The sequence below is a fragment of the Mycteria americana genome, chromosome 24 (assembly GCF_035582795.1).
Source record: "Mycteria americana isolate JAX WOST 10 ecotype Jacksonville Zoo and Gardens chromosome 24, USCA_MyAme_1.0, whole genome shotgun sequence".
In the NCBI taxonomy this organism is placed as follows: domain Eukaryota; kingdom Metazoa; phylum Chordata; class Aves; order Ciconiiformes; family Ciconiidae; genus Mycteria; species Mycteria americana.
Window position 1 is genome coordinate 5,518,281 of NC_134388.1, and position 18,719 is coordinate 5,536,999.

General features: G+C 48.9%; 1 protein-coding gene across 14 annotated transcripts in view; it reads right to left on the reverse strand.

Moving 5' to 3' along the window:
- The window catches only part of GNG7 (G protein subunit gamma 7), an 81,130-nt gene that overhangs the window by 10,568 nt on the left and 51,843 nt on the right, over positions 1-18,719 (reverse strand). Inside the window, exons 1-6 of one of the 14 annotated variants that reach the window (XR_012778748.1) lie at positions 16,914-17,244; positions 16,747-16,772; positions 14,503-14,621; positions 14,188-14,336; positions 11,586-12,835; positions 10,290-11,344 (exon numbers count right to left, since the gene is read on the reverse strand). The exons of 7 other annotated variants lie outside the window; for them this stretch is intronic. Coding sequence is in view for 2 of the 7 variants with exons in the window: in XM_075524401.1 (XP_075380516.1) it covers positions 11,333-11,344; positions 11,586-11,678; positions 14,503-14,621; positions 16,747-16,772; positions 16,914-17,041 (378 nt within the window). In the remaining 5 variants the exon portion in view is untranslated. Of the gene's footprint in view, positions 1-907; positions 3,060-4,095; positions 4,251-10,289; positions 11,345-11,585; positions 12,836-14,187; positions 14,337-14,502; positions 14,622-16,746; positions 16,773-16,913; positions 17,245-18,719 lie in introns of those variants that run through there. 6 more of the 14 variants (XR_012778747.1, XM_075524401.1, XM_075524404.1 and 3 more) reach the window with 6 other exon arrangements.

Consider the following 18,719-nt stretch of genomic DNA (forward strand, 5'->3'; position numbering starts at 1 on the left):
GTACCGTGGAAATTGGGAGAAGGAAGCGGGCTGGTCCTCGGGGAAGGATCCTTCTCTCCCGCCCCAATTTCGTAAGCCACAATGCAGCAAAGCAGGATGTCCTCGTGCTAGCAATGCTGGTGTCACACCTGAGCTCAGACTCAGGCCTTGGTGACATGGCACTGTGTCTTTAACCAAAGGGTCCAGAGTCCTACAACGAGCTCGACCAGCACCCAAAGTCCCACAGCAGGATGCCAAACCACACACAATGAGCCACCTTGCCTGGCACGGCGGATGGGTGCTTGCCCCAGCCTTCCTGAGAGAGTACAGGGTACGCTCCGCTCTGGTCTCTTTGCCACGAAAAGGCAGCACCTCCAGGTGGGAACATTTTATCTCGGGAGACAGCTTGCTCCTTCAGCATCAAGTGCTGCACAGACCCCAGCCCTCCGAGTTCTTTGGGATTTCAGAACAGCAGCTCGTGTTCAACCCTGCTGTGATTCCCTACGCAGGCTGAGCAAGAGCTGGACACCAGCTGCACTAGTGCTATTGTCAGTTTTAATGTCATTAAGCCCTGGTAAAAGCAGGGAAGTTTTGCCCGTTAGGCAGCTAGCGCATACACAGCTACTTGTGGCCATTTTCTCATCACCTGCATTTCCAAAGAAATCCCTGCTACCAGCACGCGGTGTGGTGCGAGCAGTTCCCTTGAATCACTCCAAAATAGTGCAGGCAGCATTAGGGCCAGGGAAGAGCTCTAAGTCAAGCTCTTTTCTAAATCTGTACCGTGAACTTGAAAGACCTCCCCACTGCAAATACTCCACTCCTCATTGACAAAACAATCCTTCACCTGGACAAAGAGTTAGCAGGCAGCTGGAGGAAAAAAAATACAAGCAAACAGATATAATTTATGTTTGCAGCAGCACGAGATCACCTGCTTGTACTTTCCCAGCTTCCTGTTTATGGAACAAGGCTGATGAATCAGTCGAGGGCGAGTTACTTCAGGGAACTTCTGCTTCTGCCGCAGCGCTGGGAGACACGCAGCCCATGTCCCTGTCCCCGCAGCATCCCGCGGCTCGTGCTGCACGGGGGACACCAGCCTGGCTGAAGGAAGGATGTGTTTTACTCAGAACAGCATAGAGAGAGTCTTGCTGCGTGGCAGGAATTATCAAACTACTGTCTTAAAAGTCCTTGGCAAGAGGGAGAAGTTTTACTCCCCACTCTCCCTGTAGCCTGGTTTCATGGAGTCTTTGCAAAGTGAAAGCAACACTTGGTAAATCAAAAATGGTGCTTTACTTGGGTGATTACAGCCTCCAAAAGCAGGCAGGCACCTGCCTTCCCCTGGCCCTGCGCTGACAACTGCTCTCCAGCTCACCACCACTATCTGGCATCCAGCGAGACCCTGCTTTGCCTATGGCAGCAATGCACTTTGCCTCTACCAAGCGTAAAGAGCAGCATCAATCGCCACTGAGCACAGGGTTAGGGGTTTTATAGCAACAAAATCTGCAGCAGCAGCTTCTACTTCCTCCTCAGTGCTGTCAACCAGCAGTGATGGTGCAGGGCTCCCTTGAGGGAACCGGGAACCGAGCGAGTGGCTCCCCGCATGCCGTGCTGACAGCGCAGTTCCTCTTGCAGTGTTTTAATTTTCCGAGTACAAATTTCAGCAGCTGACCTCTCAGAAAGGTCCAGGAGACTTTCACTGGATTCGCAAAATCCTCCTCCAGCTGCAGCCCGCAGCGGCTGCTCATCCCGTGCATCCCTAAGGCTCCTCGGCAGCTCCCGGTCCAGACCTGCCGAGCTGGGTCGGATCGGCTGTTGGCGCAGGTTGGGTCAGCGCCGGCACCGCAGCCACGTGGACCCAGGCTCCGCAGAGCCGCAGCAGGACCTGCATCGCCTTCGAGTCCGGCATGGGTCAGGTAACCTGGCCGCAACCGCCGGCCACGCTCCAGGACTGCTCTCTGCCCGGCGGGGGTTTAAAACCAGCTTCTGTTACCTCAGTGAATAATTAACTAAGCACGTCATTAGCAACTGGAGACCATCAATACAAAAGATCCAGTGGGTCGCTGCGTGGCACACGAAGGGCATCCTCGGGATTTTTTAAAAGCCAAAACAAACTTTAAAGATGTCATTCAGCAGACTTATACAGGTGTGTAAATAACTCGTGAGGTAAAGGTATTTGGAAAAAAGCCATACAGAAGCACATGGAGTAAAGTATGTGTGATGCAAATCAGGGTGACATGCAGGACACAGCTACGTCGTCCCTTTTCCAATCTTTTTTTTAAAGAAATCAGCATTTGGAAAATGATGGGGAGGCAATGTCTGCAGCTGGGCCTGGGGAGGAAGCACAGGACAGTCAGGACACCCAAGTCCTGTGCACATCCTCCTGCCTCCACTCTGTCATCCGACCGCAGAGAAATACTCCATACAGCCAGGCTTCCTTCCTGCAAGGCGGGCAAAGCCTTCGATGTCTGGCCACAACCGACCTCCTCCCGCCCCTGCCCGCAGAGAGCGGCCGGCGCCTGGCCAGGGCAGACTCTTCCCTTCCCGGTATCTAGCCATGACTCTGCAGAACGACAACGCCACTCGCGTTTTGCTGAGTCACGAACAGACATCATTTAGCAGGAAATAAATCTTCCCGCATCTTTGCCAAAGCACCTTCTGCCCTCCCAGTTAATCCATCTTCCACTTCTCCCCGGCAGCATTCCTGGGAAGGGCAGCACTGCCCAGAGAGGACTACCCAATTTTCGGAAACAACTCCTATTGCGTTAACGCAATGTTAACTCGGCGTGCATTTTTCACGCTGTCTTGTAAGCAATTCCAGGAGGGCTGAAGTCATCAGACGGTCTTGCAACTCTCTGGGCTGCCGTCCCTGTTCCTCCAGCAGCAGAACGATCTGGCAGGCGGCTGCAGATCCCAGACTGCGGAGGTATTAACAGGGCTCGGGCTGCAGCAAGATTTCACACCTATGTGGCTGTAGGACGGCGTATGAAAAATACTGCTGCAGCAAGTTCAACCCTGAAAATTAGTAAAAATTAAGAGAACACAAGAGCATGGGCAATTATGTTATCCAATGGTGTTTCAAGGTCAACACCAACAAAACCAGCAGTAAGGGAGGGTTATGAAACCTTGCAACAAGTAAACAGGGAGCCAGGAGTGCAGGCGAGGGTCAGAGCAGACTCAAGAATGAGGCAAACAAGTCCCGAGTTATGATTTGGCTGCAGTGCAAACATCCTGTGAGCACTTCTGCCTATTTTAGGAAAAGCACTGGAGGACAGAGTCCCAACAGTTAAGTTAGGATAAATTTTGGAACGATCAAGATTTGCTCTTTTAAACTGGTTTGCATGTAATGAAGCAAAAGCAGGTCAGGATGCTCATAACTGTGTCCTGCATCAGCTCAGTCTTTGACTCAAGAACAATCACAAATGCCCTCTTCTAGCTCAGGTTTCATCATTAAACAAAAGAATTTAAAGGATCACAATAAGTGTTACAAAGGCAGATTTCTTGTGGTCACGTTCTTCATATACCTTCAGCAAAAAAGGTTGTTCAGTGTTTACAAAGCAGGGTGCTCCAGGCAGCGTGTTACTATCGGTACTCCAATGTTTCCGTTGAGGCAAGCATGAAAAGGGCATTTACACAGGACTGTTCTGCACTTTCAGTACTGACTATCTGTTCTGCACAGCCCTCTGATGTCAAAGCAAGACTGACTTGCGACTACGGAGTAGGCACCTCCGCTTCTCACAGAGCTTTTCTTTTTCATAAACTAGTTCTTCATGTACCAGGTAGATTGCAAAGGTAATGATTTGGGTTACTTTAGTGGGAAAAAAACCAACCAAAACCAGCGCAGCTCTTGAGTCAGAAGCGTGCAGCAACAGCGGTGACAGCAGTGCTGGCTCTGACGAGCCGTGACTCAGCACAAGCTCCGTGAGGAAGCAGACGCCTCCTCCGTCGAGCATCTTGGTCTGGCTCCGAGCAGGGCTTTGCCCACTCAGCCCTTTCAGCCATTTCCCTTCCCAGCTCCGCTCGGAGGCGAGGGATCACGGAGCAAGGTCGCTGCGGGACGGGGCTCGGCACCCCGCACCTTGCTCCGTCCCACGAGATGCACGCAGGGACCCTTCGTCTCACCCTGCCCTCGGCGCCGCACCGAAATGTTACAACAGGATCCAGGTCACGAGGATGAAACTGCCACCCTCGGCATCGTGGCGTGCCGAGAAACCGGGCTTGCCTTAGCATGCCTCTGATCTGCACCCTGCGAGATGTACGGCGCTGTGCTGCAAGACTGACACCCAAAACTGTTAATCATTGACTCGGCACAAAACCCTTTCTCTTTTATGCAATCCGTGCCACCTGCACGCTCCCACCCGCAGCCGCTCCAGCCGAACGGCAGGAAGCATTACGCTAGGAAAGAAATATGCACTGATCCCTCTGGTTTCTGAATTCTTCCCATACTTCTCATAGCTGGAAGCAGCCACTCCTAGCAGGCTAAATAAACAAGCGAACATCTGAGTAACTGCCGGAGTTATGCTTCTTTTGTCTCCCCCCCCACCCCACCAGATAAAAAACCCCTATGAGATTGGTGCTTATGGATGTCCCTGTGTTCGAGCTGCCCGGTGGAAAGCACCAGGCGAGCAGACCTCCAGCAGCCTGCGTGGCTCACACCCTGCAGCCAGGCTGGCCGGAGCATCATCTTCCAGCCATCCTCCCATGGGGGTGGGTGGGACGATGTACCAGGGTACACCGTGCCGATGAAGGGATGTGGGGAGATGGCTGGGGTAGGAGGACGCGCTCCTGGATCTCAGCCTTAACCAAACTGTGCTTTTAAAGAGCAGCCCAACCGCCAGCAGCGTTTCACTGCAGCACAGCACGCGTGCATTTGTTGGAGGGTGCAACGTCCTGCACCGCCGAGATGGCACCGACTCCGGAGCCACAGAGGTGCATAAAACCATCTCCCACACGATCACGGGCAACGCTGGATGGGCAACCTTGCCTGGCAGCCCGAGGGCATCCGACCCCGGCTGGAGAGGCGAGCCCCCCCAGCACGCAGCCTGCTGTGCTCGGAGACCGAGCGGCCAAGGGCCCGCGTTATCGAGCAGCTCCCTCCCAGGCGAAAGCCTGCAGCCCCTCTACCGAGGCCCTGGCCCGGGGCCAGGCGCCCGTCGGCAGCCCCAGGACGGGAGCGGAGCAACACACACCTCGCCGGAGCAATCCCGCGCCGAGCCCCGAGCCGGGCTGGTGCCAGGAAAGGGGGGAGACGAAGGGGGAGCCTGAGACTGGTAACCCAGTGTAAACCCGCTCAGTGGTTACCGCTTTTAAAGATGACCTCATGCTTTTTTGGAACAGAAAAAGGCTGTTAGGGCAATGGCATTTACTCCTTGTCTGGGCAGAACAAAGCAGGCTCCATTTTTCTTTTACACTTCCTGCATCAGTAGCTTAACAGCTGAATGAGCTATTGAATTTTTTCCTGAGTGCAGCAATTTTTTCTTATTTCTTTTTTTTTTTTCCTCCTTTAAGACCTCCAGATTTCTATGGCGTGGGACAATACTCGGGGAGAACGCAGCGAGGAGCTCAGCCGAGGAGCCATCCCAGGATGGAGAAACACTCCTTAAAGAGGCAGCGGTGGGAAGCACTGGCCTTCGCTCTGCCTCTTGCTCAGGACAAGGGTTTATCCACATTTCGGTGTTGAAATGATCCAGCTTATTTTCCACACCTTATTCTGCATCACCTGCAGCTTGACTGGCACGATGAGCACAGGAGAGGGGCAGGGACGCTAAAGCATTTCACTTCAGCAGTAAACAAGTTACTGAAGTGCCCCTAAGCTCCTTTAGATTTGCAAGACGTCCCCTCACGCTGTCCCTCCCCAGATAAATTACAGCCTCCTTACAACAGGTTGTAACTAGGCCACGTATTTTAAGATACTTAATGTCCCTCCTGAAGCCACCAGCAGCTCCAGCCTGGCTGTGACAGACCCTTCGGAGCTGCTGTCACCGGGGCCGAGCCTTGCACTCCAGCCCACTTGTAACATATTAGAAGCTTAAAATCACATGGTTACTAGACCAAGAGAAGTCTTATCCTCACTTTCAGGGCCATACTGAGAGCAATTTGTTTTTCGAGGTTTATTTTTCCCCCAGCTCCAATATCTAGGTATGTCTGTTTCCAGATGGAAACAACCCAAGCCAACATGTCTGAGCTTTGGGTTTTTTTGACACGCAGAAGTAAATTTGCTTTTTGCACAACCTGGGTGGGAAGGCAACACGTTCGCTTTTCTATTTGTGTTGCGGCACAGAAATTCCGAGCGGAGTCTCCGGGGTTTCCTCAAGGGAAGGGAGCACTCCTACGGCAAGGTACGTCTCCAGCAAAAATGGGGCTTGCAGCATGAAGCCATGCAGAGCAGCGTGGCGGTGGGCTCAAGCCGAGGCTGACATGGAGTACAGCCCTGGTGCCCTAACGAGTTTCTGCCCAAATTACGGAGGAGGCTTTACAAGCAGCACGGCTGTTCAAAGAAAAGGATGGCACGGCTGCTTGCCACTCTTCCTGGATATCCATGTCACACGTTAACAGCAACTAGCGTGTAGTACAGCTGTAGGAGAGGGGACACGTGTCTCTGATGCAGCTGTCTTTACCAGAAGATCCATTAATTGCTTAAGCGTTTTGTCTCTTGAACTGCTCTAGTTTCAAACTGGCCAAGGATTTTGGAAGGAGAGAGCATCCCTAGAGACGTGTAGCTCCATTTCCTTCCCATTAAAGGAAACGATTACCTGGCTGAGAGAGCGTGAAATCCTGCAGGACACATCTGCCAGCTAAGCTGCAGAACATTCAAGAGACCTTGTTTCCAGGGTAGCCTGAAACCCCCACACAGTTAACTCATGCTGTCCTATTAGGTCTGGCTTTAAACTCCCCCTTCTCTCCGATTTATCTGCAGCAGCTTTGGTGCCAGCTGGGTGGAGACCTCTGGCAGGACTGCCATGGCAATTACACACAATCACCACCCCGGTGCTGCAGACCGTGTACCCTGAGTCACTGCAGCACATTCCAACCTTATTTTTAGACCATGCATTTCAAAAAAAAAAAAAAAAAAAAAAAAAAGGCAAGCAGCTCGCAGAGGTATTTACATCAGTTGTTACCTGGAGCCATCGCCCAGAGGCTGCAACACAACCAGCAAGGCACTGGGTTTGAAATGCAAAGCCAGATGCGCTTTCAGGTTTCTCCTTGGCTTGCGTGTGTGGGAGCTGCAGATGCATTCGTGGCGCACGGGAGAACCGGCTGCAACAGCGACCGCGCCAGCCAGCCTGCGGCCGAGCAGCAGGTTCCCTGGAGGGATCTGGCTACCCTCTTGAAGGTCTGGAGCCACCACTGGGCTCATGTATTAGTCCACGGTACAATACAGATGGCCAGATACATAATAAACGCTCCACCATATAATTTAAACCAGGAACCAAAGCTGGGCTTTAGTCAAGGTGCTTAAGGGCTGTTATGGGTTGAGGGTAGTAAATAAATCAGAACTTGCACTGCAAAGTCTGCTCCATCCTCATCCTTCCTGCATTTCTGGTCAGTGCAGTCACAGATAAAGTACAGAGGGGAAAACCAGATCCCTGCACGCAAGCAGCGAGCGCTCACAGCTTCCACAAGAGCGCTGCTACGAGAATTAGGCCACAAAATCTCATGGTTGCTACTCGTTCTCTGCATGCTTCAGAGCAGCTGTGAAACTCAGAGCTCTCGGCCAGCGTTAGCAGCAGTTAGTTAGGAAGGAAGGACGAGCAGAAAAGCAGAACACGCTCCAGCACCAGTTTCAATCACCAGTGCAGGTGTGATCCGTGTATGAGCAGCTCCGGTGCTGCTGCAGAAGTCACCAACCTCGGCTTCTGCAGTGGGAAAACTGCAGCTCGCTCTGGCAGGAGCTGCAGCCCAAAACCTCTCACCCCCCCCGGCACAGCATTACAGGCTCTCGCTTTGAATCTGCTCCTTTCCAGTCACCTGCAGTTTCCTCTCCTACTTCTCAGCGCCCGAGATGACTAAACCGTACAAATGCCACCCCTCTGCTTGCAGAAACCATCGCAAGAACTCATGAGCCCCCCAACACCCTGAATCTCCTCCCCAGCATGAATGCCTTCTCTTCAGATGAGTGGAAAGGAGAACTTCCTCCCTGCTCTTCAAAATCAGGTTGTAAATTTCTGTACTTCAAGAACCATTTAAAATCTGCTGCTCCACAACTGTCTCAGCAAAATGTTAATCACTTCTGTGAAGATTTTTAAACTTGAGGACATTTATGATCTTTTAAGTAAATACATGCTCTTCAAACATCTTCATGAAATGCAAGCTAACAGATTTTGTGATCTTACCCAAAGAAAAGGGATGGAAGAATGAGTACTTCACACAGAGCACTGGAATGAAGGCTGTTTTTGTAGTCTGGCTTGTTGCAAATTGCCCACTGTCAAGTCCTGGAATATTGTGCTTTGCTTAAGCAATGCTCAAGCGCAGGCGGTGTCACAGACAAAACCCCCCACCTAGACACCCATGCTTTCTTTCCAAAAAGGGACTATGAGGAGTAACACCGCTGTTTTCAAAAACCCTCTGGGTTTAATAATAGCAAAACTATAAATACATTGATCTGTCCTCGCAGCTCCTGCAAGGGAAGCACACAGCTTTGCTCTAGCCTTCCAGCAGCAAACCCGCAATACCAGCACACCAAACCCCAGTCGCCCCGCTACAAGCGGTAAGAAGGATGAGTGCTTCTTCACGGTTTTGCTATTAAGCTGTTATTTCCATATGTAATCATTTCAGAAGTGATCAGGGATAAGTTTTCAGGTCCCAGAGTCCAGAGATTGCCCTGGCTATAAACACAATTCCAACTCGGGCTTGTGTCTTCATTTATGGCCTGAAAAGAGGTACCGACTTACTGGTTTTAGTGGTCAGATTGAGAACTAAATATGTATATCCTGGCTAGACCACTGTGGAGTCTGTCCTTGTCTGGGAGGGCCTGATAGCAGCTCTACATTCAACGGGAGGGTATAAAGACTAAGCAGGAAGCTGGGCTCTGTCGTGGCACAGGAGTATTAAGTTATAGAAGGAGATAAAAGAAAGGGAAGTTTAGGCTGAATATCACAAAGCTTCCGGAGAATTTCCCATAGCTCCCGAGATCTGAGCTGGGAAACGCTGCGAGCATCAGCACTCAAGACATTTAAAGGAGGCAGGGGAAGCTTTAACATGGTTAACAGCGTTTCATTCCCTTCTTTACTGAGCATACAAAGGCTCCTCCAGCTGCACCACGAGGTCACATGAATTTATCGGCCTCATGTGCAAAAGTTACTTCATGGTGAGATCAGCAGATTCTACGGCATCAGCCATGACACAGCTGAGCAAGCAGCCTGCAGCCAGCCTGGCAGTTCCCTCTGCCATGCAACTCCTTGGGTGCTGAGTGGGTGGAAAGGTTTTGAAATGACTTTTGAATTTTCTACAGATAACCCAAATGCCCAAAGAGGGAGAACCCTCTGAGTAAAGCAGCCACATTCATCTACCCCCAAACCTGATAATGCAACACCAACTTAAATGCGATACTCTTATCTTCCGCTGTAAGGAAGAGGAACAGGCAGACGCACCCGCACACCAAAACCTGAACAGACAGTGCAAGGGAGAACGACTGCCAGCCACCCAAAAAACATTGCTGCAAAAACCCCACCCTGTTTTAACGTGGAGACCCTTTGGTCACTAGTATTTGCCTTCACACAATCTCCTCCATTAGACACTACCTTTATCCCTGCCCGCTCTCAAGCTTCACAGTTTAACAGCAAGCCTCCACTTTCTACCTGGGAGACCCAAAGCCAGGCTACATTGGAAATGGTAAAAGGAGACGCCAAACTCTTTTATAAGGGAAAAGGAAAGAAAACAGAGATGAGGGCACGGGTCTGAGTCAGCTGGCAGAGATGCTGTGTTTTGGTGGAGAAAGCAGCAGAGAATTTCCCCGTCAGTAACGCAGGGCTATTAAAAGAAACCAGTCCCTGACATATCTACACTCTCAAGTCACCATAATGCCCAGATAAAATTCCGTCCTTTAAAAGTTATCTTATCACAGGAACAAGTCTCTTTCCTGAGCCTCCTAAACAGCCAATATTTTCCTGTGCCACACGAGCATTCAGACAAATTGAAAGCCACCTCTCTGCTTGCAATCTGCGAGCAGAATGCTTCTAGTTTTTATCATCTCAAACTTCTTTTGCTTCTCCCCAAAATAGGATCACATGTTTAGCAAAAAGAGTTAACCACGTGGAATTTAAGGAAGATTACAAGAAAACCCTAAAATAAGAATTCAAGGCAAATACTGTGAGGAATAGCCTTTATTAGGAGCATTGTGCCAATTATAGTCTCTATTCACTAGAAGATACTGGGACTTTTGCAGGGCTTCAGAGAGCGGTTGTGCTGAGCAAGCCCGGCAGAGCATGTTTATTGAGCTTCACACAGCTCTGCGTGCAGGCGATGGAAAGGGCAAGGAGTTTGGTTTCAAGTAACTTCAAGTTTTCATTGTGGAAAGAGTGTTTGGTGGGAATTACATCAGAACCGCAAGCTACAATATACTCATTGTATGGCTCGGCATAGCTTGCTCAACGCTTCTTGAGAAGATAGGGAACTGGTAAATGATCGGGGTAACGGAGCTGTTACAAACCTTCCCAGCACAATATGCCCCTCAGCCACCTTTTCTTGTGTTATGGAAAAAGAAACAGGGTTTGTTTGACTGCAGCTATTATACCTATGGGCATTCAAATTGCATTTCGAAGTACCTAAAAACAGCCTTCCAACCACTGTTAAAGCAAGCAGCAGTTTACCCTTGTTTCATTGTTTTCAGCCGGTCTGCAGCGACGCTTTCAGCCGGGTATCCTGCCCCAGCAGGATCAAGCTCAAATCACCAGATGAGCAATCCCTCGAGCTGCCATGGAGGGTGTTTTCCCCCGGAACCGGTGCTGACCCAACGCCCCAGTTACAGTCAGCAGGGAGGTGGCAATGCAGAGACCAGACATCTGATCCCACACATGTCTGAATCAGCTTGGAAGCAGAATTCACTGTAATTTAACCTTTTATGACTTTCATCCACACACACAGAGACCTTTCGTTACTACTCTGCAGGCCAAACTGAAGACAGTGTGGTCTGAAGCTGTTCTGATTACCCCCGGTGTCACTGCAGAGATGGTAATCTGGGAGGCTTAGATGAGGTCATCTGATGCTTGAGGACAAGATATCCCACGCTGAGGAACTCGGGCCATCTGCTCCAGCGTCACTCTTACTTGTTGACCTTCGGACCAGAATTCAAGGCTGATTTATTTCCTTCTAGGCTTTTGCCCGCACTGAAGCCAAGGAGTTGAGGGTGAAGTCTCCCTCTTCAGCCCACTTTCTGCAACGTCAAAAATCAAAACGATAAGCAGCACAGGTGCCCTGGAAGGCTATGGGAATGAATCCGCCCAGCCTGTGGTGGGAGATGTGCTAACCGCCCCTCAGATTTTTCTGTATTGGATTTGGTTTCATTCCCGTGTCTGCACAAGGGGAGTATTTGCAACCATCGAGCTTGGGGGGGGGGGGCAGAGAAAAAAAAAGCCTGAGGTTATGGCAAAAATATTTACTTAAAAATTAAATACCTTCTGTTCAAGTGCAGGAAGATAAGTGATCCTCTTTGTGTGACTGTTCTCTAGACAAGCCTCACAGTACTGGGAAGCAGCATTCAGCTGATGCTGAGCAAACAAGAAAAACGCTGACTAGCTCGTTGATGAGCCTTGGTGTAGCACAGAGCCATGAAGAAACCTCTTCAGGAACAGGAGCCAAAAGCATTTCAGCCTCTTTTGTGTGACTTAAGAGGCTGATACAGGGCTGGCTACAGCACACCTAAACCAGCTTCCAAAGAAAGCATATAAATCACAGCATATTTTGGGCTGTCAGAGCATTGCTTTACACTTTGTATATTCAGAAAGCCTTTCTGAAGCCACATTATCAAAACCAGAGCGTTCGCAATACTTGGCTCCTGCTGATTGTGTTTGCCACGATTGATCGGCAGTGACTAAAAGGTTGGCCCTAAGGGCCAGATGGCGTTTGCATCATCACTGGATGTAGAAAGTTTTGCTTTTTTGTTTTCAGTCTCTGCCCCATTTCAAAACGTCAGGATATCTTCACCTTAAGTGAAAATAAGAATGGTCTAAATGATAATACTAGGAACCGCTAACCCTGCTCTGCAAAGCAAGGGGAAGAGTCAACCACCCAGCCGATTAAAACAGAATTGCATACTTCTGCGCTGAATTCCTAGTTGCTCTATCAGCCAGGTATCTCACAGCACCCAGACAACGATCCCCAGAGGCCTTTAAAGTACATTTCTTTGCAGAACTTTTAGCACATTTCAAGCAGAGCTTGAAACATTGACTGGTATTTGCTTTACTCTGTCAAAAACACAGAAGAGCTGGTTTTCCAGGTTCATAGATGAGATCTTCAGCGTGAGCTGCTCAGGAGAATTTTTCCCTTTGCTTTAAACCGCAATTATTGCCAAGGAATAGCCACATGGAAACCTCTTTACTCAGTGCGTTTGCTCTGGACACATCTGGATCACACCTGCTTGCTTTCCCACCAAAGTTTTTCTGCTGTTGATTTTACAAATGCTTTCTACTTCTGCAGTGAAGAGTCTCCAAAGCTGTGGGTGAGGTTACTCATTGCAAATACTCTTAGGGGTGAGGATGTGAGCAGCAAAATAAGCACAATACAGCTTTAAAATCCCGAATTCAATTTATAGCAGTTGCATCTTGAGTCAGTGAAGAAATGAGATGCGCCCGTATCTGCAGTGAGAGCTTGCAACGCCTTTCCAATCTACATGGAACTCAAGTATGAAGTGCTCACTCGCAGCCATCTGAAAGATGCAAACGAACTTGTAAACAGTGCTGGAGTGGAGCAACAGGGGCTTCAAGGGAAAGAGACTGAAAGCAAAAATCTCTCTAGACATAATGGTGCCATCAATGAATCAAGGCAACTGTGCCCTGAAAAACACAGCGCCTAGACAGACTGTTGCTAAGTTCAGTATTGCAACACAGATTAAGTAACGCATTGACTCGACAGCCATGGGCAATATGTCCAGACACCGACTACAGACCTCAAGCAGTGAGAAAAGAGCAGTTTCCACTAACCTAACCTCCGAGAGTCCTTCAGTGACCTTGAATCGAAACAAACACGATCCCTGTTCGCATTAGTATCTCACACGCTGGCAGAGAGCTACTTACAGCTATGAGCAAGAAGGAAAGCGATTCAGGACGGAATTAAGCAACACCTACGACCGTGTAATCGCTGGGACGCCGAGCACACTGCTAGGCTGAGCTAAAGTGAGCAGGCACATCCTCGTAGCGCATGTGGAAGACTCATCTCGAGTACTGCATCGCTGCATTAGCCCAGTAGTGAACAGCAAAGCAGAATATCACAACGTCTGGCCAGCACCATGCCACAGCTGCAATGCTCCAAGGTTTGAGCTGGTCATGTCTGGGTATGTGCTGCACTAAATACATATCTTTTTCCCTAATACAAACCCCAAATCCTCTGACCCCACCCAGTAATTAGCACCCTATTGCTAACTAAGCCTCAGAAACCCAAAGTGAGAATCTTTTTCGTAAGGCAGGAACCTCATCTACACTGGGAAAATTCAGACCTGTAATTCCACAGTGGTACTTCTGAAATATCACACCCTACAGCTCGGCGTTAAGCAAAAACTCAAAATCTTAACTACGTGCTTCAGAAATAATTAACAGCTCGAGGTATCCTGAAGCTGGGCTGGTGTGACGCTTGCTTGTGAGCTGAACCGCTCAGGGATGCTTATTCACTGCCAGCTACTGACTGCAGAAGGGACTCGTTTGCATTTGGGGGCCAGCTCCTCCTAATTTCACTAGAAATGTGAGTGACCTTTTGCAGCAGAGACATCACATGAGCGTAAATACTACTGCTTTCTTCATCCACCCATAAAACACACTGATACAAGAGCAGTCCTGTGACTTTCTCTAGTCATCTTGTTTTCATTACTGATGTAGCTACAGAGGGTAAAAATGATGCTCAGGAGTAACTCACAATAGGGCAGCAGAGCTGGGGGCTCCCCCTCCCTCCCTAAGTCAGCTGCAGGCAAGCAAAACCGAAGAGGCTTGCTTCCAAATGCAGATGAGGACACATTTTGATCAGCCCGATGACTACTTTTGCACTTGTTTCAACCACCAAAGTAATTACCCTAAAAGAAAAGGCCAGTATCTCCATGTGACTGCAGCGTCTGTGCGGCTGTTTTCATGCAAGCCCGGGTCTTTTGGTAATACTGATGACTGCAACATCATGTGAGGGTTTGCAACAAGGAGCAACTCCTACATTGGCGCTGGAATCCGCTGGGCAGACAGGGAGAGGAAGCAGAAGGTCGTTTTCTTTTGTCTCTCTTACAGGAAGAGAAGTCACGTTGGGCTGGCAGCGGTTCAGCTCTGAGCTCAGGGCTGGGAACTGCCGGGGAAAGGCTGGGGCTGGAAATAAGGCAGAGAGACTAAAAAAGGAACTTACACATTGTGTCAAAGGGTTGTACCAGAAAGCACGTGAGGGATCTGCCTTCAGGTAATGGGCAACCTTTGGCTCGCTGACTATCTTCATAGGGCTGGTGCTTGTATTTAGAAAATCATCTACTACAGGTTAGAAAAAACAGAGACATGTAAAACACTCAAACTTCCCTGAATTCACGGCATTGAGCAACTGCTGTTACGCAGGTGCCATCCTTCTCTGCTTACATTGTACATACCTGAGCATTGCTGGCACCCACTCACCTGCACCTCCAAGTCCCAGGGGACAGCAAAGCCAACCCTCTACCAAACTTCTGAGAATTACCCAATGGCACTTTTTGCCCCCTGTTTTTATTCATGCACCGGACGAGGAACACAGTTCTGCCGTTGCTTTAGCCCCCCATTTCTGTATGAACTCACTTGCCAAATGAAAAGAAAAATTACTTCTGTGCCTGGCTGCTAACGTGAACCCGAAAGAAAGAGAAGGGCGAAAGCTTTCCTTTTGCACAATGGCAGCGCAAATACTGACATCTGGAGAAGGGTCGGTACCGGCAGCACCTGCTCAGTCACCGAGCTGGGGAGATAAAATACAGCGTCACAGACTGCAGGGCCTGAACCTGCACGTTATCACAGAACTACAGGTATTTCCTTCTAGTCGTGTCTCTAAACAGGAAAACGCAGGACACTAAGAATATTTTTAACAACTTGTCAAAATGAGTCTCTAACCCAGGTGGTCTACTTCAAATTACACTGTAAACAGATTTTGAGGCAAAGTATAGCACAGACTAAAAACATCTCTGGTCCCATAAAAGTCTGATTTAAGAAACAGATTTCCGTGTACGCTTGGCCAAAGCACGACAAGCCTCCTGCCTCTCCTGGGAAGCATGAACCTCTCCAGCCGAGCGTGCCGGGCACTGGTGATGCCGGAGCAGGCACCCAACAGTGTCTCAGTGACGAGCCACTGGCCAGAGCGGGTCCCTCGCCAGCGCACGCCAGCGAGCCATCGGCAGCGAGCATCAGCCCCGCGGCTGCTGGGGAGGGAAGAGCCTGTCTCTGGGGGACCAACCCTTCGCACAGACAGCACTCACCCTTATCTATACGTGGCCTTACTGCAAATAGCCCTCACATGCATCCACTTTTAATCCCGAGCAAGAACGCTTTGTTCCTGTTTGCTTAATCTGCATTCAAGAAGCATGTTTGTGGGGGAAAGAGATGGTCAAAACATCTTGCAGACAGAGCAAAAACTGGTTAAAAATTACCTTCTCTAGCTGTTTGGGGCTTCTTGCTTTTATTTCTTTTAAAACTGTTAGACAGTTTAGACACTGAGGGCTCCTAAAACATTTCCATGTAAAGTTAGACCAGATGAGCCTAAATAATCAGCGAGAGATTTACACTACCCTTATGCTAAAAGCAACTAGCAGATCTCACACCATCAATCAAGACCTTTCATTTGTGGGAGTGATGACTGACAGTGATGGCAATTAAGAAAAAGGAGCAGTCAGCCCAGTCTTCCCATTTAAATCTGGAACAAAATGCCTGACTACAACTGGGTTTAGTTAAAACCAGAATAAGGCACTTCTATTCCAGAGCAGGACTGCCTCCAGATGGGGAGCTGTACTGGTACGGGCATTAGCCTGCGAGTCCACACAGTCCTTAACAGCAGCAGCTTCCCGAGCAGACGAGACCTGGGGCTTTGCCTGCCCACCCCGAGATGTGCCAGGCAATTACATCTCACTCTCTTTAAAGAAAGTTTACATAACAGGGACAGAAGAGCTTTTAAACGTGGTCCAAAAAACCACGTATGCTGAAAAGATATTAAAAGAGACACCAAATTTAGATCCTGCTTGGCCTAGCAAGTGAAGAGCTTGAACAAACATAATTATCCCAGTAAAAGAGAAAAAATTAAGCCTTCTTTACTTTTGGGGCGATCATTCCAAGTTGAAATAAAACCCAAGGCAGTGGCCTGGCCCCTGGCTTACAGCATCACCACCTCCATCTAGCTGGCGATGCTGAGGTTCTGCATCAGGACCAGCTCCCCCAGTTTCAAAAGAGATTGATTCAAACTGGTACACAATGAACCTGAAGTTCAGTTCAACTCCAGAGAGCAGAGACAGCCTAAGGCTGGAAGGGTACAAGCGACCAAAGCTGCTCTTTGTGGACAACAGTGTCAAGAAATAAAAACTTAATCCAATATCACTTTTTGATTTTTCCAAGAGAAAAATGGCCTCAAATGGCCACAACGCGTACATACCGTTTTCCACTACTCCTGGACTATTCCTGGGAAAACAGAAGAAAGAATAAACATAAATATTCAACACAAAGTGATCAAAAAAGTCCTATTTAACACGTGCAGCCTCTTCACAACGATGAAACCAAGAAATATCATAGGCTGTGATACTGGACACGGGCGAGGCTTACAATATACGGTGATCTCCACTGCCGTGCCGTGCCGGTGGCTGCCTTGCACGCTCAGCGTGCCAACAGACACCCGGTGACACCGGGTCTGGCTGGGGAAAGCGGGGACCTCCTGCGAGTGCCGGGTTCATCCAAACCCGGTCACGCTGGCACTGACGGGGGGGCCTGGGACAGATTTGAGATGACAGACGCGATGATGAACGCCAACGGCAGCGGTGACGCTTCCCAGGACAGGAAGGTATTTGTGCAGCGAGCAGAGCCCGTGCCCACGGCGCGGGCAGCGAGGGACGGGCAGATAAGGGAGAGCAGCCGCGCTGCAGGACAGGGCATTTTTCACATAGCCAGCATTCCTAGGGGAGGCCGTCACTGCAGAAATCCCTTGTCTTGGTTAATAAAAACACTTAAAAGGGAGAAAGAATGAATCAAGCTTATTTAGCCACAACAGCGAATACAACACTTAACTCACTCCGCAGCCCTGTGTACTGTTCAGAGACTCTGGATGGGATTGTACTGTATTTTTTTAAGGTAAAAAAGGCATCACACAAATATCTGCTCATCAGCACCCTGCCCTCCCCACACCTCAGCACATTCACTTATGTCAATATAGCTTATATCATGCTCATCTATTTTAAAAGGACCTGTTTATAAGCTTCAGCTCTAAATACCCAAAACAGAGTTGAAAGCTAGAGGAAAACTGGAAAACCATAACCTCTGTAGAGGCAAGTTATCCCAAACTGGAAGAAATGACAGGCACCGATACAGGAACCAACGTGATTTTCTGGCTGCCCGTTTTATTGCATTCAGCAGTAGGGGACAGGCAACAGGAAATTCGTATCCCATGATAAGCTCACTTACAGAGGGATTAGTGGAATTTTACCAGTTTTCTAAGTCATTTACACAAATACACGAACCACCATGCTGGCATTGCTTGTCAAACATCGTGCCGCTCGTTGGCTACGGCACAGCGACAGCACGAGGGAGCTGAAAACTCTGGGCCTTAACCACAGATGTTTTATACGGCTTGGCTTTTAACTCGCAGCTGCAGAAACCTTTCCAGCGCACTGCTGTACCTCTGCACAAAAAAATTTGGAGTTTATGCTAAGACCTTACTTATAAAAACAAAGCAGGGCACACCTTGCATACGCGGTTGGCATCCCCCACTGAAGGAAGCAATGAATTTTGATGTCTTTAAGAAAGCTTAATGACTGCTGATATTAAAAGTCTCATAGAAGGATTTCTATTGACCTTCACATTTGCAAAAACCCTTTTACCTTTAAAATGACTCAGAAGCCAAGCCCAGCCTAGCTGTGTGCCCTTAAATCCCAATTTGCATTCCTGCAATTTAATGCTAATTGCATTTGATAGAAAATGGACAAACAGTATTTCTATTCTGCTAGAAAAAGATGTGCCACCTGCCCCGCTGTGCTACTACTGACAAACTGCAGAAGGCCACTTTTATCACTGAAACGCTGCCATTTAGTGCCCAAACCTGGATAAAGATCACAGAAGAGACTCACCCGAGGTGTGCATACCTGGCATTGTAACGCATAAAGCACAGTTGCTAATCCCTGGCTAATTAACATCTTCTTTCAGCAGCTGAAGTTATGAGGAATACATTACCAGTGCATTTAAAAGTTACAGATTACATACGCCATTAGTGCCACACACTGTCAGCCTCTGCAGCTGATCCTATTTCCCCTCCTTCTTGCCCATTCCAATAATGTTCAGTCCAGTATTTCTTGCTCAGGAACTATACGTTAATTTTGAAAATATAACCTGACTAATTTTATTATATTTTTCATCTTAAAC